We start from the raw sequence: 25,557 nt of genomic DNA on the forward strand, positions 1-25,557 counted from the left end.
CCTGTAGCTTTTAGGTAACAACATGCATTAAGGCCAAAGGATGACCAAGAGAAGGAGGTTTAGCCCTGAGCCCAGAGCCCCATCAGCAACTTTACCCTCCAGTACCCCCAAGACTACCCCAAGTAAACACTCCTAGGAGAGAAGTAATATGCTTGCTTCTAAACACAACTAGTGTTAATGGATAAGCTCCTTATTTCTCCTTCCTATCGGACTACCTCCCCTTAATCCCCTCCAATATATAAATTAATGGAGCCACTGCCAAAGAGAAATTTAAGGCCTGGGGTTTCTCAGAGGCCCCTTCTGACTCGGATAGTCCCATAGTGTATTGCTTCAGGCCTATCATGGTAGGGTTGAGGCGTAGACAGAACTCCTTTCTAGAGGTGACCTCAGTGGACCTAAAGTCCTCTTATCTCCTTCCAGGATCTACCCCCTGGCTCAGGTTCCTGAGAGTCCTGGAAACAAACTTTCTGTGAAAGTGTATGGCTAAAGAGCCTCAAGGGTCTGCCAGCCCCAGCTTGAAGACCTCCTAGGATGGGGAATCTTATATCATGGCTAGAATACAGTGTTCCATAACATAATTGTGCCTAAAATATGCCATTTCTTGAGTGATTTTCTGTGACCATTATGTGTACATTATTTTGTTTAATCCTTACTCTAACCCTGTGGGGTAAAAAATAATCTCCCATTCCTAGACAAGGAAACAAGCTCAAAGAGGTTAAGTGGCTAACTGAAGGCCACACATTTGTCTGGTAGCATTGGAAGATTGGGTGATTCAGTGCATATGTTTGGAGGAGCAGCCATTCCAGGGCTCATACTTAAATTCTCACTCTGGCCTACTTGCTTGCTACAAGCAGGGTTGAGCAGCAAGGATGAATTGTTTATGATTTCTACCTTTTAACTCCAGCCCCTCAGGGCTTGACCAGCTGTTCTCAGGTCCTCTTCTTCTCCCTCCTCCATCCCCCCATATAGGTCCATACAGGGCCTTGAACTTCCTCAGAGTGAAATGGAGCCACAGCTCAAGTCATTTCCCTTTTCTGAGTCAGGTTCCTCATCTAGTGTGGAGGGCAACTTGCTCCTGCCTTCTCTAGTAAAAGGAGCTCAATTTTCCTCTGGAAAATGATCTTCCTCCATCAGTCCATATGTTTTGAGTGTGACCGATTCCACTTCCTGCTACCAATTTCTGTATCAGGACTTTTTTGTTGAAACCAACAAATTGGTTTATGCAAAAACAAAACATACACCAAGAATCAAACACAGGTAAACAACCCTACTCTGGAAATATTTATGCATTTAATATTTAATGCATAAATAACAGTCCAGGGGAAGTGGTTTCTTCTAGTACTTCTGGATCCAGGTTCTGATTACCTGAGTTATGTTTATCTCCATTTTACAGAAGAAGGCATCTAAGGTTCATGGAGACAGCATTTTGGCCAACATTACAGACCAATAAAATGGATCGAAAATCCAGGTCTGCTAAAACTCTGCCTAAAGCGCTTCTCAGTCGAGTGTTAAGAATAAAGAACTGGGTCATTGCAAAGCCTTCACTTCCAAGGGGACGGGTTCTATCCCCAAGAGGGAGGAGCCAGATACCTAAGAGGGTGGGACCAGGGCGGGGCAACAACGCCGCGTCTTGGTGACCTGCGCCTGCGCAGAGGTACCCCAGAGGCGCCTTTGGCTGGGACTCCCTGAGACTCCGGCTGGGTTTCCACCGTGACGCTCTCCAGCGCGCTCCTCTTTGGTACCTTCTGTCGGGTCCCACGCCTGGCTCAGCCATGAGCCGGTGCGCTGAGGCGGCGGCGGTGGCTGCCACTGTGCCGGGCGCAGGCGTCGGCGACGCAGGGGTGCGGCAGTCCATGGTGCCACGCCAGGCGTCCTTTTTCCCGCCGCCGGTGCCGAACCCCTTCGTGCAGCAGACGCAGATCGGCGCAGCCAGGCGGGTCCAGGTGAGGGGCGTGGACCTAAGAGGGCGGCCCAGGGCGGCGTGGGTCTGACCCGGGAGGTGATCTAAGGGTGGCTGTGTCTCACTAGGGAGGTGATCTAAGTCGGGCTGTGTCTGACCAGGGACGTGACATGAAGGGAGCGGGGGTCTGACCGTGGAGGGCGCCCGATGGGGGCGTGGGTCTGACTGGGGAGGTGATCTGAGGGGGGCGTGTGTCTGACCAGGGAGGTGATCTAAGGGGGCGCGTGTCTGACCAGGGAGGTGATGTGAGGGGGGGAGGAGCGTGGATTTGACCGTGGAGTGGAGGGTGCTCAAAGGGGGCGTGAGTCTGACTGGGGAGGTGATCTGAGGGTGGCTGTGTCTGACCAGGGAGGTGACATGAAGGGAGCGGGGGTCTGACCGTGGAGGGCGCTGGATGGGGGCGTGGGTCTGACTGGGGAGGTGATCTGAGGGGGGCGTGTGTCTGACTGGGGAGGTGATCTGAGGGTGGCTGTGTCTGACCAGGGAGGTGACATGAAGGGAGCAGGGGTCTGACTGTGGAGGGCGCCGGATCGGGGCGTGGGTCTGACTAGGGAGGTGATCTGAGGGGGGCTGTGTCTGACCAGGGAGGTGATCTGAGGGGGGCGTGTGTCTGACCAGGGAGGTGATCTGAGGGGGGCTATGTCTGACCAGGGAGGTGACATGAAGGGAGCAGGGGTCTGACTGTGGAGGGCCACCGGATCGGGGCGTGGGTCTGACTAGGGAGGTGATCTGAGGGGGGCTGTGTCTGACCAGGGAGGTGATCTGAGGGGGGCGTGTGTCTGACCAGGGAGGTGATCTGAGGGGGGCGTGTGTCTGACCAGGGAGGTGATCTGAGGGGGGCTATGTCTGACCAGGGAGGTGATCTGAGGGGGGCTGTGTCTGACCAGGGAGGTGATCTGAGGGGGGCTATGTCTGACCAGGGAGGTGATCTGAGGGGGGCTGTGTCTGACCAGGGAGGTGATCTGAGGGGGGCGTGTGTCTCACCAGGGAGGTGATCTGAGGGGGCGGGGGGGATTTGAGCGTGGAGCAGAGGGCGCTCAAAGGGGGCGTGGGTCTGACTGGGGAGGTGATCTGAGGGAGGCTTGAGTTTGGGAAGCAAAGGCGTCTGAGAAAGAAAGAACTGTAGATCTGAGAGAAGAGGGTCCGTGAGTCTGAAAGGGGCAGAGGTGTGGGCCTGAGAACTGAAGACATTTGGACGGTGGTGTGAGGGTGTGAGAAGGGAAGACGCGGAGCAGAGGAGCACAAGGGAACCCGAGAGGATCTGAAACAGGAAGAGGCTGATCCGGCCAGTGGGAGAAGTGATATTCCATGCCTAAGAAGGGGGAGCGAATCCGACAGAACCTTCAACTTGAGATTGTGAGAGGGTAGTGGGAGGCGGATACCCCGCAGGAGAGTAGGTCTGGAAGTGTTTTTAGTTTAGTTTAGTTTAGTTTAGTTTTTTGCCTTGGAGAAGGAGAAGAGTCAGTCTGGGATGGATAGAGTGAAGGAGAAGGCACAGAGCCCAGCTCTGGATTAGAACAACGGGTAAGGCTGGAATGATCCAGCTGAGCAGGAGCAGCAAGGGTAGGAAATCAGAAATCAAAGAAAAGGTAAAAAACTGTGAGCTTAAGGTGTTCAAGCATTTTGGGTCTTGAATTTGTTTTTCCTCAAAAATTTTTCAATTCAAGACTGAGAGGTACCCCAGACTGTCTTTCACTTTTAAAATGGCTATACTGTATACAAAGGAAGTTTCTTGTAAAGGGCTGCTTTTACCATTAGCAGTTACACTCATTCTCTGAACTTCCTCTTTGTTGAAGTTAGTGATAAGAGAACAAGATAGCTCTGCAAACTGCATTGGCTCTGTGTGTTCTGCAAGGGGAAAATAGTTTTAATGTTTTCCTTTCCATTTCATACATTTCTTTGCTTTCCATCTGAAGTTGTGTAATTTTTGCAGCCTGCTTTTAGGCACCAAGACCACTGTCCTCTAAAGTGGGTGCAAGTTAAGGGCTAGTCTAAACAGCATGCTGTGGTGGTTAGAATAATTTTGTAGATGGGTGTCTAGTTAAAGAAGTATAAGAGAGGAAGGGGAAAATAAAGAATGTAGTAATAACCTCTTTGTAAAAATACCAAAAGTTAAGAAATTTGATGTTCATGTATTTAAATGGATAGATGTTTTCTTTGTATCTTAAAATGTCTGAAACACTTGTAAATCAATGACTCATTCAAGATTAAATTTAGTCTGATTTACTCAAATCAGTTGTATTTAAATGAAAATATGCCATCTATTTGATTCATTTTAAAGTGAGGGTCAGAGTGGCATATTTCTAAATATTTATATTGTACCTACAGTAAAATGTTAAGTTTTTAATTTCTTAGGTTGGTAATGTTTAAAGAGCTCTCCCAAAAAACTGTGGAAGTTGTATAATTGGAAAGATATCTAGTCTTAGTCAGAAAGGCCTGGTTATTTGTTAGTTATGTAACTTTGGCTAAGTCACTTAATCTCTCTAAACTGTATTTTTCTCATTTATTAAATTGGAATAGTAATACCACAAAGGAGTTTTAAAATTAACTGAAATTATGAAAGAATATGGTATTGTTTGCTGATCTTAAAATTGGTAGTTATGCTATTTGTTGTATACAAATCATACACTGTTCATAAAATTTGCTACTTGGATTGAATGGACTTAAACATGGTCTGGGTATGGAAAACATTTTTTTTTTTTTTTTTGCAGTTTTTGGCCAGGGCTGGGTTTGAACCCGCCACCTCCAGTACATGGGGCCGGTGCCCTACTCCATTGAGCCATAGGTGCCACCCTGGGAAACATTTTTAAAACTCATATAGGCCAAAGATACCAAAGAGGTTTTAATGACTTAAATGGTGGTTGTAACAGAATATTGTCCATATTATCCATTTTAAAAGATGGGCACACTGTCACTGAAGTATGATTTAATGTGATTAACTTACATTAAATGATCAAATTCACTAAATTTAATCTTGAATGATGATCAATGTCTTACTTAAGGACTGTTGTCCTTACATACATTTCACTGAGAAAGTTAAATGAGTACAAAAATATATAATTCCATGTTTTCATAAGTGACATGAAAGAAAACCACGGAATAACCCTGAGAGAAAGCTTGCCCCTACACAGATGACATATTACCAAATGGAAATACAGTGGATGGTCCCCTTAATTTATCAAAGAGTTACCTCAAAATTGATGTACCGTTAAGTACTATTTGTTGCAAATCTTAAAAATAGCACACAAAAAAAGCTGCCCAATATTTGGCAACTTGTTCAATTAAAATCCATATTGGTTGCTCAGTATAGATATGAGTGAATCTTAAGTATATGTACTTTCACCTCATTCCAGCTCTTTCTTCAGGTTCTATCTTATATAAGCTCCTTTCTTTGAGTCAAGGTTATTTCTTTGTCTTCTAGTAATGAGACCTCTTTGAAAAGGATCTCAGCTAATGACCTACCAGAGTGACTTAAGAAGTCATCTTCTCCACAGTACTGTTCTCTAGTACAGCAACCACTCAGTCATACCACCTACCCTAAATATAACTTTATCTAAAAGTAACTTGCCTACCATGTATATAGAGTTTCAAGAAACATCTTCTAGATCCAAGATGCCTTCTATGTTATAGTTCTGGAACTCCTATTTGTCTTACCTTATACATATACTATTTTATAAGAAGAAAAATGATAGCAGAGTTTCACTGGATTTGTAAGTCCAGTTCTGGTTTTTTTTTTTTGCAGTTTTGGAAAACTGGAACCCCCCCACCCCCACCCCGGTATATGGGGCTGACACCCTACTCCTTGAGCCACAGGTGTTGCCCTACATTTTTTAAGTGCAAAATAATTTAACAGAGCTGGTTTGGTCCTAGAAATGGTAGAGTATCATTTAGAAAAACTTTCCAATAGACAGTAATATTAAGTCCTGGTCAAAATATATAAAACTATCTTAAATGAAGGCATGATAGAGTGACAAAAATTAAACAAAAACCGAAGGATATTTGTTCCATGATGGAATAGTATTATACTATGTGTGATTCGCCCAACCACTCACTTTTTTCCCTGAAAGTTCTTGCTTGACACCTTGGGAGGGGATTGATAAAGCTTCATTTTTATTGGCCTGATGTATCAGATCACAGAGTTCAAGGCTACTGGTGTGGCTGGAAATTGAGAGGAGAAATGTCAGAAAGGAAGAAGCTAGAGATGAAAGAGCTCCCAAATTGGTACATAAATTTCTTCAAATTCTTGATTTCCAAACTGTGTTTTCAAAGAAAATTTCAAAGACCCTAGCGGAAAGCAACAATTGGAAGAATGAAGAAGCTGAGCAGACATTATAACTAGTGGACACCATGGTTAGAATCCCACCAAATAAAAGGGTCCTGGTAAAACCTCAGGCTTTACATTGAAACTTGACAAAAGTGACACTTTAGGAGAAAAGCTATATCCCTGTCTAAGACCAAAGGCAAACTTCAAACAATTTCTAATGAAGTATAAAACTGAGTCTCTATTTAGAGACAGTAATTAGCCATTATTTTACCTATATATTAGAAGAGTAATCATCACTCTTCAGAGAATAATGACAGAATCTAGAATATCTGCAATATATCTTCTAAAAGGGCCAGTATAATGTAAAAACAACACTACGAATTCAAGGAAATAGGAAAATGTGATTTATGGTCAAAAGAAAAAGGAGGAAATAAAAATAGACCCTAAAATGACCAGATGTGGGTTTTGACCTATATATATACTTTAAAGTCACTTTATAAACATGCCCGTGGACTTAAAGGAAAAGAATGTCATATGAGTGAAGAGTTGGAGGGAATTTAGCAGAGAAATAGAAATTGTAAAGAAAATCAAATGGACATTCTAAAACTGAAAATTATTGTATCTGAAATGAAAAACTTACTAGATGGAGTTATCAGCTCATTGGATATTGTAGAGGAAAAGAATTAGTGAATTTGAAGGTAAGTCATTAAAAATTATTCAACCTAAAAAGCTGAATAAAAAAATTGAGGTAGGACATCAACAAAAATTATATGATATAAAAGATTAAAAGATTATCAGGACTTCTGAAAATCATCTTCTCCATAAAAGCAATGAAAACACTAGCAAAAAATAAAAAAATTTAAAAGTAAAATAAACTTTGTTATAGCTCTGAAAATTAAGCAAATGCTTTCAATTGTCTAGAGAGCACTAGTCCAGCATTCAAGAGTGCTGACTCCTGTTCAAAACAATAAATTTTATGAGAATTTAACTTACTCTATTCTCATTCCCTCTTCTCAGCTCTGTAGTAGCCTTTAAAACCAACATCCTGCATTTACAGTAAAAGTCAGCAACCTGGTAGCCACTAAAGAGGGAAAAATAGTGTTGGAGCTTCAAGTCTCCATTCCCAGAGAATTATCATTATTTGCTTGGTCTGGTGGCTGCCTCAAAGACCTTGTTTGCCAAAGTTGTCTTTATTTGATTTGTCTTGGAGCTTTTGCAATGAAAATAGCCCTTTTTCAGGATATTTGTCAAAAAAAAATAAGAGGGAAGCTGAGCACAATGGCATTCACTTGTAATTACAGCTGCTCAGGAGGCTGTGGCAGAAGACTGACTTTAGTCCAGGAGTTTGGCGTTAGCCTGGACAACATACGGAAATCCTGCCTTTTTTAAAAAATCAGAGACAATTGCTTAACATCACAGCTGCCTGAGGCAGTGCCAGTTGGAGCAAATAATAGGCTAGCCAAAAAAGCCTAAAAGAAATAGGTAGGGGATGAGGTATCTATAGGAGACTTTGAACCCTTTGCTATATATTCCTGGGAATCTAGAATGCTATCTACATATGTAGGGCTGTATGCATGCTCAAGGATATGTATATGTCCTGAAAAGTTCTAAAAATACTCTAAGCTTTCTTAGTACCTCTGACTAACATTGAAGTTCTGTACAAGCAGGAAGAAGGGTAAAATAGAGCTGTGATCTTCTACTTGGCTTGAGTGTTTTGGTGTGACCCAAAATGGACACAGGAACTCTTTGCAAACACCAGGAAACTTATTGGTTCCAGGCACTGAAGAAAATCTCTAATTATTAGCTGACTATCTTCTAACTGATCAGAGACTTCAGTAACCACACATGACGAAGAATATAAAGTTTATAAAATTAATTTATAAAAGTCACTAAAAAAATAAATAACAACAATAGCAAGCAGCAACCGCAACAAACCCAGTAAGGGTGGAGAATTATACAGGATGTTTATGAAGTTTGTGTGCAATTTAAAATAGGCAACTATTTTGAATTGCACACGAACTTTACAGATACCCTGTATTTTCAGAGTTGTTTTGTTACATTTTTAAAAATGTTCAGTTTTCATTAAAAAATTGCAAGATGTGCAAAGAACAATAAAGCATGGCCTGTAAATAGTAAACAACAACAACAAAAACTCATCAATACGAATGTTTCCTGAGGAAGCCCTGACTTTGGGGCTATACAAAGACTTTAAATCAGATAATTTAAATATAGTCAAAGAACACCAAAAAAACTATGTCTAATGAACGAAAGAAAAATGTAAAATATTGTATGTAGCAAATGAATAATACCAGTAAAGATTTTTTTAACTAGCCAAATCAAATTTCTGGAGTTGAAAAGCACAATAGCTGAAATGAAAACTTTACAAGAGGGCCTCAATAGATTAAACAGAAAAAACAATCAGCAAACTTGAATACAGTTCAATTGAAATTACTCAGTTTGAGGAACATAAAGAAAAAGAAAGATGAAGAAAACTGTGGACATTATCAAATGTATCAACATATTTATAATGGGAGTCCCAGGAAAGGATAGAGAAAGGGGCAGAAAAATAGTTGTGGAAATAATGTCCCCAAACTTGCTGAATTTCATGAAAAACCTTAATGTGAAGAGCCAAGAAGCTCAAGAAAGTCCAAGTGGAATAAACTTAAAGATATCTATTTCTAGAGATATCATAAACTGTTGTAAGCCTAAGAAAAATAGTTTTGAAGGCAGAAAGAAATAACTCATCATGTACAAGGAATCCTCTATAAGATTAATAGCTGACTGCTTATTAAGATGACCAGAAAGGAGTAGGATAACATATTGAAAGTGCTAAAAGAAGTTGACTGTAGACAAAGAATTGTATAGTGGAAACTGTCCTTCGAAAATAAAGTAGAAATGAGCAAAAACTGAGAGAATGTGTTCTTAGTACACATGCTCTAAAATAAATTCTAAAGAGAGTCCCTAAGGCTGAAATGCAGGGATACTGAACAATAACTCAAATCCACATGAAGAAATAAAAAGGATTCTTTTTTTTTAGAGACAGAGTCTCACTTTATTACCCTCAGTAGAGTGCTGTGGCATCACAGCTCACAGCAACCTCCAGCTCTAGGGCTTACGCGATTCTCTTGCCTCAGCCTCCCGAGCAGCTGGGACTACAGGCGCCCGCCACAACGCCTGGCTATTTTTGTTGTTGTTGCAGTTTTGGCCGGGGCTGGGTTTGAACCCGCCACCCTCAGCATATGGGGCCGGCACCCTACTCACTGAGCCACAGGCACTGCCCAAAGTTTTGTTTTTTCAACAAATGGTCTGGGACAATTGGATTGACATATGCAAGTTAATAAAGTTGGATCTTTATCTTCTGTCTACTCAAATTAACCCAAAATGGATCAAAGTCCTAATTATAAATGTTATAAAATTTAATCTCTAAGGGTGGCGCGCGAAGCTCAATGGCAAGGGCGCTGGCCATGTACACTAAGGCAGGTGTATTTGAACCCAGCCCCAGCCTGCTAAACAATGATAACAACTGCAACAAAGAAATAGCAGGGTGTTGTGGCGGGTGCCTATAGTCCCAGCTCCTTGGGAGGCTAAGGCAAGAGGATTGCTTAAGCCTAAGAGTTAGAAGTTGCTGTGAGCTGTGACACCACAGCACTCTACCAAGGGTGACAAAGTGAGACTCTGTCTCAAAAAAAAAAAAATTAATCTCTAAAATTGAGAGAATTAAACAAAGAAATAGACAAAACATGATGGAGAATGTTAACACTCCTTTCTTAGTAACTGATGAAACAAACCAAAGATTATTAATATAGAAGATTTGAATAACAGTGGTAAGTGCTTTAGGAAGTGACATTTATGGAACACTATCCCCGACAACTGCAGAATACGTTTTCTTTTCAATGAAAGAAGAGAACATAGGTATAAATTTTCATGATTTTGGTTAGGCAGTGGCTTCTTAGATAAACAACAAAAGCACAAGCAACCAAAGAAAGAATAGATAAAGAGGACATCATCAAAATTAAAAACTTTATGAAAGCTATAAATTAGTTTTATAATAGGGCTGAGTACATTGGATACTTTTTCTTCCATTCTTAAGATACTTTGCTAAGTAGAATATTTTCCAGCTCCATCCATGTAAACATGAAAGAGATAAAGTCTCCATCTTTCTTTAAGGCTGCATAATATTCCATGGTGTACAGCACAAGAATATGGGGAAAGGAGCAAGGGAAGGGAGGTTAGGTGGAGGGAGGGTAATTGGTGGGACCACACCTATGGTGCTTCTTAGAAGGGTACAGATGAAAGTTACTAAATGCAGAATATAAATGTCTGAACACAATAACTAAGAAAATGCCATGAAGGTTATGTTAACCAGTTCGATGAAAATATTTCAAATTGTATATAAAACCAGCACATTGTACCCCATGATTGCATCAATGTACACAGCTATGATTAAATAAAAAAAGTTAAAAACTTTATGCTTCAAAGTACATTACCATGATATTAAAAAGATAATTTACAGAATGGGGGAAATACTTGCAAATTATTTATCACTAAGGGTAGAGTGTTGAATAAAGTATTCTTAGAATTCACCAATAAAAGGATATAGCCCAACCCAGGGATTAACTCAGAATTTTATATCCAATGAAAATATTCTTCAGGCTCAGCACTTGTAGCTCAGTGGTTAGGGTGCTGGCCACATACACCGGAACTGGTGAGTTCCAACCTGGCCTGGGTTTGCTAAACAACAATGACAGTTACAACAACAACAATAGCAACAAATAGCCAGGCATTGTAGCTGGAGCCTGTAGCCCCACTACTCGGGAGGCTGAGGCAAGAAGATTTCTTAAACCCAAGAGTTTGGGGTTGTTGTGAGCTGTGATGCCACGGCACTCTACTGAGTGCAACACAATGAGATTGTGTCTCAAAAAAAAAGAATTGAAAATATTCTTCAGAGATAAAGGGAAAATGAAGACATTTTCAGATAAGTAAAAATGGAGGGAATTTATTGTCAGATATGCATTCAAGAAATGGTATAGGAAGTTTTTTGGGTTGTAGGAAAATAACACCTGATTGAGACTTGGATATACAGGAAAGAATGAAGAATACTGGAAATGGTAAATATGGAAGGAAATATATGAAACTCTTTTTTCTCTTAATTTCATGAAAGAACTAGAAAATGTGATCACTTAATATAAAACTTTTAGTATTTTCTTATGTTTGCATGTATGTGGACGTAAACAATAACAATTCTGAAAGAATGGTATGTGAAAGTGTGGAATTATACTTTTTTTTTTTTTACACTTTGTGTGAAGTGATGGTATTAACTCTGAGTAGATTGTCATATGTTAAGGACACATATTTAAATCCTCAAGGGAACTGCTGACTAAAATTATAAAAATGGTATAGCTAAGGATCCATTAAATGAATTTAAGTGGAACATTAAAGAAAAATTTTATGACCCCCATAGAAAGTAGAAAAAGAGAAACAAAGAGATAAACTGATGAGACATAGAGAAAAGAATTAGCAAAATAGTAGACTTATACCCAAATGCATCAGTAGTTACATTAAGTATAAATGGACAAGCATTCTAACTTAAAGGCAAAGATTATCAGATTTGACAAAAAAAAATAAGACCCAGATATACATTATCTATCATACATGTAATTTAAATATAAATATATAAATAAGAAGGAAAAAAGTGTACTGTGAAAATAGTAAGTGTAAAAAGCTCATATGACCAGGTAAAGTAGACTTCAATACATGTTTTAATATTAGATATAAAGAAGGACTTATCATAAAAATAAAAAATTCAGTTCCAGGGCCTGTGGCTCAGTCGGTAGGGCGCCGGCCCCATATACCGAGGGTGGCGGGTTCAAACCCGGCCCCGGCCAAACTGCAACCAAAAAATAGCCGGGCGTTGTGGCGGGCGCCTGTAGTCCCAGCTACTTGGGAGGCTGAGGCAAGAGAATCGCTTAAGCCCAGGAGTTGGAGGTTGCTCTGAGCTGTGTGAGGCCACGGCACTCTACCGAGGGCCATAAAGTGAGACTCTGTCTCTACAAAAAAAAAAAAAAATTCAGTTCATTAGAAAAACTTAGCAGTACCTAACATCAGAACTTCAAAAACATGAAGCTAAAATTCAGAGAACTAGACAAAGAAATAGACAAAGCATGACGGAGAATGTTAACATTCCTTTCTTAGTAACTGATGGGACAATCACTAAAGATTATTAATATAGAAGATATGAACAACACGGGTCAGTGCTTTGGGAAGTGACATTTATGGAGCAGTACCCCCAACAATTGCAGAATACATTTTCTTTTCAAGTACATATAGAATGCTTACCAAAATATACCAAATGCTGGGACATAAAAACACTTAATACATTTCAAAAGATTGAAATATTACACAGTATATTTTCTGACTGTGACAAATTATATTAGAAATAAATAACAGAACTATATCTGATCAAAACCTACACATTTAGAAATCTGACAAAATCTGATAAAACCTACATAATTAGAAATCAAAGCATATACTTTAAGATAGTCTCTGAAATTGTAAATGAAATTACAGGGTGTTTTGAACTAAAGCAAAAATGCTACATATTAAAATTGTATTCTTCTTAGTAAAGTGTCTCAAGAATGGAAGAAAAAGTACCCAATGTACTCACCCTTATTATGAAACTAATCTAGGACCTTCACATGAAAGCTATAACCCAGTTACAACCTAAGAATAGGGAGAAGGGGGAAAGGGAGGTGAGGGAGGGGGGAGGTAAGTGGAGGGAGGGGGATTAATGGGATTACACCTGCGGTGCATCTTACAAGGGTATATGTGAATCTTAGTAAATGTGGAATGTAAAGGTCTTAGCAAAATAACTAAGAAAATGCCAGGAAGCCTATGTTAACTAGTGTGATGAAAATGTGTCAAACGGTCTATGAACCAAGTGTATGGTGCCCCATGATCATATTAATGTATACAGCTATGATTTAATAAAAAAAAAATTGTAGAACACAGTTTAAGCAGTCCTTGAAAGTAAACTAATACATTTAAATACTGAGAAAAGAAGAAAGTTTTAAAACTAATGATTTAGCTTCAGATGCTGGAAGAACAAATTGAACATAAAATAAGTCAAAGAAAGGAAATAATAAAGATAAGAGTAATAAGAAATGAAATAGAAAACAAACCACAGATAAAAGCAACAAAATAAACATTTGGTTAATAGAGTAATAGAATTGCTAAATCCCTACAAAATGAGAGAAAAATACAAATTACCAGTATTAAGAATAAAAGAACACACATGTGTTTGCAGGTTAAAAGGCAAATAAGGGAATATTATTAACAACTTTATGCCAGTGAATTTGAAACACATGTAGTATGAACAAAAATCTAGTGTATGGAAATAATCACAAGAATTAGAATATATGGCTAGCCCTTTATGAAAGTTTTTTGTATATATAGATATACACATATATATTTAAAGGAAACTTTTTGCTAATATTATAGTAAATTTTGTCAAACTTTTAAGAATCCAATAAAACTAAAGCAGGCTCTATCAGAGAGGGGAGAAGGATGGAATACTCCCCAACTGGTTTCACATAGCTTGATAACAAAAACTGAAAAAGACACTACAAGAAGAGAAAATTATAGACCAATATTCCCCATGGTCATAAGTCTAAGAACCCTTTTAAAAATATCTACAGGTCAAATACAGAAATATATAGAAAGGATAATATTGTACATAACTTCTAAATTTGTTTTATCTTAGGAATACAAGGTTGGTTTAACATATATGCATTTCAATTTAAGTGTAATCCTCCATGTGAGCAGACCATATGTTAAAAACCATATGATCATCTCAGTGGATGCAGAAATTTTGTTAAGTTGCTTTTCAAAATTCAACACCCACTGTTGATAAAAATTTCTCAGTAAATTAGGGCTAAAAGGGAACTCTCTCAATCTGATATAGGGTGTCTATGAAATACCTACAGTTACTATTTTAATGGTAAAATATTGAACTTCTTCTCTCAAAGTTTGGAAACAAGACAGATATCTTGTTTACCACTTCTATTCAACATTATACTGGAGGTCCTGGTTAGTAAAAAAGATAAGAAATAGAAATAAGAGGCATATAGATTAGAATGGAAAAAGTATAACTATTTTTATTCATAGATGACATAGATTGTATATGAAGTACTTCCTAAGGAATTAACAGAACAACTAATTACTAAAATCAATAAATGAACTTGGCTAGGTCATAGGATACAAGATCAAAAATTAAAATTAATTTTATGTCTATATTTTAGCAGCAAGTAATTACAGAATGAAATTAAATAATCTCAGTTATAATAGGAATAAAGTGATATTAAATACTCAGAAATACTTTTAACCCAAAACACATAAGACTACTCCACTGAAGGTATCAAAATATTGCAATGAGAAATTAATGAAGACTCACATAAATGGAGAGATTATACCATGTTTCTGAATTGAGAGAACCATTATTAGGTTGATAATTTACTGAAAATTGATACACAGATTAGTTGAAATCTCAATAAAAATCTCAACAGGCTTTGTGTACATGTGTATTTATTCTGACAAATTAATTTTAAAATTTATGTGGAAACGCAAAGGCTCGAGAATAGCTTCTAAAAAAACGTTGAAGCAAAAGTTGGAAGTCACACACCAGCTGATTTCAGGGTTTACTTGAAAGCCACAGTAATTAAGACAGTGGTATATTGACATAAGGACAGATGACTAGATCAATGCAACAATATAGAGAGCCCACACATAAAGGTTCAATTGATTTTGGGCAAAGTTGCCAAGAAATTCACTGGAGAATATCAAACCTTTTTCATAAAGGGTGCTGGAACGACAGGGTAAGTCTGTGGATAAAAATGAACTTTGATCCCTACTGCAAACCACACACAAAAAGTAATTTGAGATAGATCATAGATTAAAATGCTTCTTCTAGAAGCTGTGTGGTTTTAGCTTTTTATTTTGTGTTTAGTTCTTTTTTGTCCTTCTTAGAACTAAACATAAAATAAGAATTGATAAATTAGACTTTATACAAATTAAAATGCTTTTTGAAAATGATGCAATTATGAAAATGAAAAGGTAAGCCACAGAATAGAAGAAAATATTTTCAATACACATGTTGACAAAGGGCTTATATACAAAATATGTAAAAAAAAAAAAAAACTCTTACAAATTCATTAAGAAAAAAGACTAACAAGCCAATATAAATGGGCCAAAGACTTGATAAAACACTTAATATAAGAAGTTTAAGGAATGATCAATAAACATGAAAAAAGCACTCAGTATCTTTGTTCATCGAGGAAATGTGAATTAGAGTCACAGTGAGATGTCATTTTATGGCCACTTGAATGGCTAACATTAAAAAATTGATAACACCAAATATTAGTGAGGATGTGGAGCAACATTGTTAGTGGGGATGTAAAAATGGTAGCGCCACTTTGGGAAATAGTTTTTCAGTGTCAGGTAGTGGTAAATATATTCTGTGTCTTGATTGGGGTGGTGGTTACATGAATATACATTTGTTAAGACTCATTGAATTGTGTACTTAATGTCTGTGCATTTCCTGGTGTGCAATTTTTACCTCAAACTGGTAAGGGTCAGTGGTGAAAGAAAAAGTATGGAGTTGTTTGAGTAGTGTAATTAAATTATAGAAAAAATGGTGTACTATACCTAAGGACATTCTATTTCACTTAAAAGGTGGTACTTGTGTTTAAGATCAAAGATGTTCTATCAAACCGTTCAAATCCTGGTTTACCATCTACTAACTCTGTGATCTTAAGCAATTTAATTTAATTCTCCCTGTGCCACTCCTTTCTCGTATGTACAACTTAACAACTTGAGGCTATAAACACTTAGTAAATTACTATGTTCCAAGTGCTTCAAGTGCCTAGTACATAGTAAACATCCACATATTATCTACGATTCTTATTTATTTACTTTTCATTCTTATTTATTTATTTTACAAATCTGTTATTTTTATTAAATCATAACTGTGTACATTACTGCATTTATGGGGTACAATGTGCTGATTTTATATACAATTTGGAATGCTTACATCAAACTGGTTAACATAGCTTTCACCTCACTTAATTGTTGTGTTAAGACATTTATACTCTACTCTTAATAAATTTGACATGTACCCTTGCAATGCACAATAGGTGAGGTCCCATGGATTACCCTCCCTCCACCCAACCACCCCCCTTCCCTCCCCTCCCCTCGCCCTCCTCTTCCCTCCTTCATTCTGGGCTGTAGTTGTGTTTTATCATTCACATGAAAGTGTGGGTGATTATGTATTGGTTTCATAATAGTACTGAGTACAGTGGATACTTTTTCTTCCATTCTTGAGATACTTTACTAAGAAGAATATGTTCCAGCTCTAGCCATGTAAACATAAAAGAGGTAAAGTCTCCATCTTTTTATGGCTGCATAATATTTCATGATACACATATACCACAGTTTGTTAATCCATTCATGGGTCAGTGGGCACTTCTGCACTGCTGGTGGGAATGCAAGCTAATATGTTCCTTTTGGAAAGAAGTTTGGAGAACACTTTTAGGGAACTAAAAGTAGACCTCCCATTTGATCCTGCAATTCCTCTACTAGGTATCTAGATGACCAAAAATCATTTTACAACAAAGATATTTGCACAAGAATGTTTATTGCATCCCAATTAACAACTGCCAAGTTATTATTTATTTTTTATTCTTATTTTTTTCCATCTCTTTATTGTTATTAGGTCTAAAGGTCTGAAACGTGTATAAAACAATGAATGCCTCTACTTCTTCACCCTTTAATCATTAATGCCTTCATTCACATTCTTCCTTTTACGTATAACTCAGAAAAATAGATTTTCTTTCTTACCTAACTTCTGCTTATGTTATAAGACTATTCAGGGTACGCCTCTTCCAGGAAGCTTTTCCTGACTGCTGAGTCAGACACACCTGTACTTTGTTCCCCCCCGCATCCTCTATTCACTTCCATGAACACACATATCAAGTCTCTTAATGGTTTTCTTCACTTTTTCTTTTACTATTTAGTAGGCATTGTGAGGTTAGATATGTCTTAACTTTTCTTGATGCTTAAATCCTTGTCTAATACAGAATGATACTCAATTTATCCTTGAGTGGGAGGCTGAGGCAAGAGGATCACTTGAGCCCAAGAGTTTGAGCTGTGAGGTATGATGCCATGGCACTCTGCCAAGGGCAACAAAATGAGGGTGACAAAATGAGGCTCTGTATCAAAAAAAAAAAATTATCCTTGAGTGTATGCATGAATGGTGTGAAATTTTTCTGTTACATGTTTCTGTTTAGTGGCTATGCATTAAAGTCATGTCCATTCATGTGTTCTTTTTTTTTTTTTTAACTTACAGATTTTCCTTCTTGGAATCATCCTGCTTCCAATCCGTGCCTTATTGGTTGCATTAATTTTATTACTGGCGTGGCCATTTGCTGCAGTTTCAACAGTGTGCTGCCCTGAAAAGCTGACTCACCCAATAACTGGCTGGAGGAGGTAAGAAATAAAGAGGTCCAAATATTTGCACATAATATTAAGATAAGAAGTATTAAATCAAGATAAAAAAGAGTTTATCAGAGATTAGTCAGTGATCAATAGTTTTATCAAACTCCTGCCTCCTCAATTTCAATAGTTAATTTTTGTTTCTCAAATGAAACTGGTCTTACTTTATCATATGTGGAAATGACTGCTTAAGTATATAATAATAATCTTCTGTTGAAGCTATAATTTTCTAATGTTAAGACACTTTGTTTTCCGAGTTATTTCCAAAAAGTGATAGATCTCAGTTGTGAAAGGTATTGAGTTATGATACCTAAAACCATTGCAGCTATAAAAAACCTTTCTTGCTTACTTTTGCTTCTCATTTCACATTTATTCTTGTTCCTCTACATAATGACATGCTTTCTACAGTGATATGATTGTGCGTATTATTTTTTAAATTACTTTAGTAATTATTATTAATAACAATTTAATTATTAACCATTATAGCCTAGCTTTTGAAAATGTTAGTATTAAGGCAGAATGGACCTGCTTCTTAGGCTAGTATCTGTATGTCTTAAAAGTGGGACCTCTTAATTTGCCTTTTTTTTTTTTTTTTTTGAGACAGAGTCTCACTTTGTCACCTTGGGTAGAGTGTTGTGGTGTCATAGCTCTTAGCGACCTCAAAGGCTCAGGCAGTCCTCTTGCCTCAGCCTTTGGAGTAGCTGAGACTACAGGTGCCTGCCACAATACCCGGCTTGTTTTTTTTTTTCTATTTTCAGTAGAGACAGAGTCTCACTCTCACTCAGGCTGGTCTTGAACTCCTGAGCTCAAGCAGGAGTTGCCTTGGCCTCCCAGAGTGGAGGGATGACAAATGTGAGCCACCACACCCGGCCAGGGCCTCTTAATTTGGACTTCATGGATTCCACATTTACAGATAGGTTTACGGGAACTGCTTGAACTCTCTGAAATTATGCGGGATTTTTTTTTCCATGCCAAGAATATATTCCTTTCATCTAAATCTCAAATGTGAACACGTCCTCCAAAAATTTTGAGAAATACTGTTCTAGAAACTTTTAACGAAATATAGTTTGCTGTTCAGTTCATATTCTGGCGAACAGATGTCAATATCAAACACAAGGCTGGTTTGAAGTGGAAATGAATCCAGTGCTGCCCATGCCCTTGAGAATTCTCAATTCTTGCAAATCATACTCCTTTGTTTTATAACTCAGACTTGAGTGGTATAAAACAACACTTCAAGGGATGTTTTTCATGACTCACCAAATCTGTTCAGATCATCTCTTTGGTTTCTATTGTTGGTTGTTTATAAAACCTAGAATGATGGAAGAAATAGGCTAAGCATCCAGGAAATAGAATAAGTATTAGTAGATAGAATTAAGTATTAGAAATTTTTTTACTTTTGTCAATTACACCATTATCTCTGTCTCCTCTCAAACAGGTAGTGTTGAAGTTATTATTGAGCCATTTTTTAAACATTTAAAAAGAAGTGTTTAATGGGATAACATGAATATGGGATAAATATCATTATCAGAATAGTGCATCACTTTAGATAAAAAAATAAGAGGTTTGGAAATGTGTTAAAGAGGTGCACTTTGTATCCTTCTGTGAATAGAGATCTCACTACTACCCTGAACGGGGAGAAAGGGAGGTCCAGTCCCCATGGCCTCTGGAAAAGTACTTTAGTTTTCTATGTCTCACTTTTTACTGTGAAATAAAAGTCATAAAAACTTATTAGGAGCCAATCGCTAATTACTCTTCACTGTATTATTACAAGAATGTTGAGACAATTAAATAGGAAACCCATTTTTAAAAACGCTCATTAGATACCTCTTGGATGATGTATGTATTTTATTTTTCATGAAAAGCTACATACTTACTCACTTACTGAGATAACTACCCTGCATCTGCATTTCTGGGAGTACTTTCTGCTTTTCCTACTTGACTGAGACTGGATCTTACTTGTCTTAGTTGTCCAGCCCAGTTCCTGGCACAGTTTGATGACTTAATTAATGGTAGAATCTTTTTAGAAAGTAAGAAAAGCAGATTTCAAGAATTGCTGATGTGCATCTTTGTTCTAGGGAAGTGAGATGGTGAATATGTTTCTGAAGATTCTTGATGATGTCTGAGGGCTATAGCAATATAGATTAAGATTTTTTTTGAGTAATATAGACTAAGGATTACGGAAATGAGTGTATGTAAAGCATTTAGAATAGTGTCTGGCACCTGGTAGGAAGTGAGTCATGTAAGTATTAGCTCGTACCTTAACATGAAATTCTGTGACATGTTTTGGTTTTCTTCTTGTATTTTAGAGTAAAGCCCTGCTGCTAGCTTCAATTAGCAATATAGATATAGATTTTTTTTAAGACTTCCTTAAAAAAAAAACTTAACTGTAAGATAATTCTGAGGTCACTTTCAACATGAGAGTTCTAAAAGCGTTTTGGGACATAACAGCATCTTCATTACACTAACGTAGATTCTCAAGGGCAGCAGTGATTTGGATGTCTCCGTGGGGGATGAATGGAGAAGTGATTTATCTTTATCACTTTATCGTGTTAGAATGTTGGAGCCATTTCTTAGCCAAGTGTCCTTGGGTAAATTTACTTGACTTCTCTGTGTCTCAGTTGTCCTACTTGTAAAATGGTAATAATAATAAATAATGCCTACCTCCTAAGCTTAGACTAAGGATTACGGAAATGAGTGTATGTAAAGCATTTAGAATAGTGTCTGGCACCTGGTAGGAAGTGAGTCATGTAAGTATTAGCTCGTACCTTAACATGAAATTCTGTGACATGTTTTGGTTTTCTTCTTGTATTTTAGAGTAAAGCCCTGCTGCTAGCTTCAATTAGCAAAGCTAATTATGTCTTCTCTATATTTCTTTTCAAAGGCAAATTACTCAAACAGCTTTGAAGTTTCTGGGTCATGCCATGTTCTTTTCAATGGGATTTATAGTTGCTGTGAAAGGAAAGATAGCAAGTCCTTTGGAAGCACCAGTATTTGTTGTTGCCCCTCATTCAACTTTCTTTGATGGAATTGCCTGTGTCGTAGCTGGGTTACCTTCCCTGGTGTCCCGAAGTGAGAATGCACAGGCCCCTTTGGTTGGCAGTAAGTACTTGTAGCAGATAAAATATTCCGTGTGCATGCTTTCAATTAAAGGAGTAATATACAGTTTATTGATAAACTTTTTAAAAAGTTAAAATAATAAAACAGTTCAAACATGCTTATTGTAATATGGTACTAAGTAGGAAGAATGAATTTAGGCAAAAAAGATTAGAGACTTTATCTGAGAGCCTCATAATTCTTTTTAAAACTTAATCTTTACACCAGCATTTCTTTCTGCCATTGTATTTGTCAAGAAAGACTGATTTTCAGATACTAAACAGGCTTGATTTGAGACAATTTAGCGAAAAAATTTGTGCAAACACAGGTTACATGCTCCTTCATGAATCTTCAGGGTATTAGGCTGATAAATGCCCTAAGTCTGGTTTCTTCATTATTGTCCCCCAAACCTTCAGGAGGGACCAGTGCGGTAACTCTTTGAAAATTATGATGTGGCGGAACAATAAATGCTTCCTGCCATAAAAACCAATGAAGCAAGTGAAGTGTTTTTCCCACCAGATGCTTTGGTCTCTCTCTCTCAGGAATTAGTCTCCAAGTAACTGCTCCCTGTTGTCTCAAGTTTATTACAAACATAGAGATGAGAGTGGGTGTGAAAGTTGCCAATGTCGCCTTGGTGCTCTGGAGAAATAATAGTAGTTTTTCAGCTTTGTCATTCAACTAAGACTTTTTTTTTAAAAAAAATGTAACGAGTGTGCTTTATGTAATACAGCTTTTTCTTGAAAGATTATATAGCAATAGATTTTTGGTAAAATGAGGTTTAATTTGTCTGTGCTAGGAAGTTATTTATATACAAAATTGGTGTGCTGAAAATTTGAGTAAAATGAGTAATAATTGTACCCTCCTTACGTGAACTATGAATTTATATAATCACTTTTCAGGGGATTCCTAAAACGAAACGAGATTTGCAGTGTATTCCAAAGTTTTAAGGTGCACAGAGGAAGATGACTTTTAGGGAGAAAATTGCATTTGCTTCCTTTCGTACTATTGCAGCTTACTTCTACTAAATCAATGAAATATTTATAGTTCTAAATACCTACTTTTTCTTTGGAAATTAGAGGCTAAGTTCTAATCAACTTCGAATCGGAAGTTTTAAAAAATTGTTTACTTTGATTTACTGTCACTTAAATTTTCCGTAAAATTCGTTGTCTGATATATCCAGTATTATTGCAATGGTGGCTTTTACCCCCTAAATGGCTTGGTTGTGACTTTTTGTTTGTTTTAAAGGATTGTTACGGGCTGTGCAACCAATATTGGTGTCCCGTGTAGATCCGGATTCCCGAAAAAACACAATAAATGAAATAATAAAGCGAACAACATCGGAAGGAAAATGGCCCCAGGTAAAACACAGTAGAGGTTCACTTACATGTATGGACGGTTTATTTATCTGTACATCTGTAGATTTGCTCATTTGGATCCACAGGTCATATCTGGGGACATCTATGCTTGCTAGGAATCTTTAGCATAATAGATACAAAGTAAGTGGAGTCCTCTTTCCCATGAGATGCTCCATGGAATTAAATGTATCATTATTTTGTTTTATTCTTCAAACTTTTTATTTTTTTTATAATTTTATTTTTTTATTAAGTCTTTCGTACATAGATCATAAATACATTTATGCCCATTTCAGTGTGTTGATCATTAGTACAAATTGGACTGCTTACGAGCACATTGCAAGTACAAGTTGGTTCTATCATGTGTAGAAACAAATGTCCTAATGCTATAATTGGGTAAATGAGATGAAAGCTATGCTGATTTAGTATGATGTAAGCTCTTCAGACTTTTTAAACCAATTTTTTTTGTGTGTATCATAAAACACTTCTTTGAGTTTAATTACTGTTTCAGGTAGGGGATACTAAAGCTCAATTATACTTAACAATATTGGGTTTACTGAAAAAGTGATTAAGATCTTTAATCTTATCTGAAGTGTATTTAGATGTTTTTCAGTTCAAGGGGCACATTAAAATCATTGTAGAACCTTTTTTTTGAACTGTACCATGTCACCACCCCCTTCCCTGGAGTGCTTTTTGAGGGCAAGGAAGAGACAGCATTTCTGGTGTCATAAACCATGGGCGATTCTAGTAAGTATCCTTCTATTTTTGCCTGGTTGAAAACAAGTGGTATTTCCAGACTAATAGTCCTGCAGTGACCTGGCCACTCATGATAACATGAAGATGTTAAAGTAGAAGATATTAAAGTTGAAAGTATGACCAACCAGGTGATTTTAGAAACCAAGATACACAAGGAAATATTAAAAAGATAATTGGGAATAGCTGGTGTTTAGAATATAGGGTGTCCCAAAAGTCATCTATAGAAGTTGCAATGCATAGGGAAAATGGGTAATTGTAGCTAAATGTACCTTTATTTACAAAAAATTCATTACAAAATGTTTGCAAAATATTCTCTATGTGATGGCCACCTCTTTGTAAAATTTCCGTGTTTGATTTTTCTCTGTGGCTCCAAGGAATCTAAGACTAGTAGGTGGGAGATAACAAGTAGGCAGATTTCAGCTCGTTTTGCTCATGTTGAGAAAGAATTCTGTCTATACAGAGGTAGAATGGTCTGATTTGGAATCCTTTTCTAGAATCTTTAGGCATGGGCTGAACAACTATTTGGGCAGGGGTGGGGAAGGTTGGGGAGTGGATACTGTAGAAAGAATTCAAGCATTAGAGATGCTAGGTTACTTTTAATGCCCCTTCCAGCTCTCAGATTTTTATGATTTACTCTATATCCATCCATAGTTAATAGTATAACTGTAGAATTTCCACTTAATAGAATATATTTAATATTGTATCCCATTACTATAGGAAATCCATTTTTTTTAAATTAGAGGATGAAATTATACCTACTCATAATTTTCATTTTATGAATAACTTGTTATTGTGGCAGCATAGCTCAGTGTTTTCCCTCTTGAGTTATAGAATATGTACACATTGCTAACTGTAATAGCAATTTTCTCATGGCTAAATTTTAGAAGTATCAGAAAAATCAAGCTTCTATTTTATTTAATGAGAGAACTAACCGTACTACTTATCTTTCATATGGAAAGCAGAAAGAAACACAGTAAAAGCTAAAAAAACTCTCTTAAAAATAAAAGAAACATACTAAGTTGTATTCCATATGTCAACTGATTCAAATAAGCAAAAAGCACATTTTAAGCATTTCTTCCTGTCTCCAAGATATCCTTGAGACATATATGTATGTTGTAGGAGTGAATATCACTTAATGAAAAGTGAAACAAAGAAACTAGGAGATCATTCGGTTCAGGATGTATAGCAGAAGAAAGAATTTGCTATAATCTAATGTACATTTTGTGTGCCCTTTGACCATGACTTATACGCTACACCTCCTTTTAAGTCTATTCAGATCATTAGTGTCATCTTTAAGATTCATTTCAAAGCTTAAATCCATTTTTTGATCTTAACCTTCAGACTATACTTCTTCTAGAGGAGAATCTAGCAATCTGTTTCTAGCTTTCATTAGAATCAAGTACTAGGCCTTCATTTCATTTTTGTATTTTAAGCATTGACAGCTGTTTGTGAAGTCATAAGAAAGTAAGTAAAGAGGTAATTTATTAATTAGACTGAAATATTAAATCTATTCCTTTTCTCCCAAGCTACTAGTTTTCCCAGAAGGTACTTGTACTAATCGTTCCTGTTTGATTACTTTTAAACCAGGTGAGATAAATTGAATTATGTATTGTAATAAAGTAATATGGAAGATTTCTCAAATGATTTGATAGCAGTACACACGGTAACTGTAGTTTGCTCTGAGCGTTTCTTCTTTTCTGATAAGTTTTTAATGTTGCAGATCCACCGAACTCATCCCTTCCTTTCTCTTTTGGTATCATAACCCCTTTTGTAATGTTTCTCCCGTGTGTGTGTGTGCGTGTCTTTGAGCAGAAACCACCTATATTTTTCTTTTCCTCCAAGGAACCTCAGAGACATGTGGGGGGTTCTGTGTCATCAAGTAGAAAACCTGTATTTCATTATCATTATAAAGTCTTCACCTGCCTTATAAGGTTCACTGTTTTTAACATTACCATGTCAGTGACTACAGCTTTGGTTGTAATTTGTGACACTTTAAAATGTTGTATCAGCTGCTAGAATGCTCACCTGCCTAAGTTATGACTCACTTACTAGCAAGTCTGGTGGTTCTTGCTTTATGCATTTGGTTTCATGGAAACTTTCTTCTTATTTTCTCCTTCTCTTGATTGTGTCATTACTTTTTTAAAAAATCCTATTGAAGGATACGTATTTAGACAATGAAAACAGGTGGAGAAATAAACAAGTAAATAGATAGATAAATAGATAAATATTTTAAGTGGCTTAGGCACCACATTTAGTATTTTCTTAAATAGTTCTTAATCCTAAAAATTCCTCATTTTGGTAAAGAACATTAGGGATTTCTCAACATTTAGCAAATAATTTTAGTTATGTGCACTCTTATAATGTGCAGTATGTTTATACTATTTATTACTGATTTTTTTCTTTATCATAAAACTTAGGAGCCTTCATTCCAGGAGTTCCAGTACAGCCAATCCTCCTCAGATATCCAAACAAGCTGGTAAGCATAGTATTTTACCACGGGAAGAATTTAAAGGATTCCAAACAGCACACATTCCCTAGAACTTCTTTTAATATTTGAATAAGGTTGTAAATAGATACATAGGCAAGTG

The 25,557-nt window shown here is 37.1% G+C and overlaps 1 protein-coding gene across 1 annotated transcript in view; it reads left to right on the top strand.

The window, feature by feature from the left end:
* Positions 1-1,625: 1,625 nt before the first annotated feature.
* LPCAT2 (lysophosphatidylcholine acyltransferase 2) overlaps positions 1,626-25,557 on the top strand; it is an 80,453-nt gene continuing 56,521 nt past the window's right edge. The window contains exons 1-6 of the mRNA XM_053601992.1: positions 1,626-1,943; positions 17,623-17,762; positions 20,650-20,867; positions 22,107-22,219; positions 24,496-24,556; positions 25,387-25,445. Coding sequence (XP_053457967.1) covers positions 1,773-1,943; positions 17,623-17,762; positions 20,650-20,867; positions 22,107-22,219; positions 24,496-24,556; positions 25,387-25,445 — 762 coding nt within the window. The 5' untranslated portion in view covers positions 1,626-1,772. The remainder of the gene's footprint in view (positions 1,944-17,622; positions 17,763-20,649; positions 20,868-22,106; positions 22,220-24,495; positions 24,557-25,386; positions 25,446-25,557) is intronic.

Source organism: Nycticebus coucang, chromosome 2 (assembly GCF_027406575.1).
Source record: "Nycticebus coucang isolate mNycCou1 chromosome 2, mNycCou1.pri, whole genome shotgun sequence".
Taxonomy (NCBI): domain Eukaryota; kingdom Metazoa; phylum Chordata; class Mammalia; order Primates; family Lorisidae; genus Nycticebus; species Nycticebus coucang.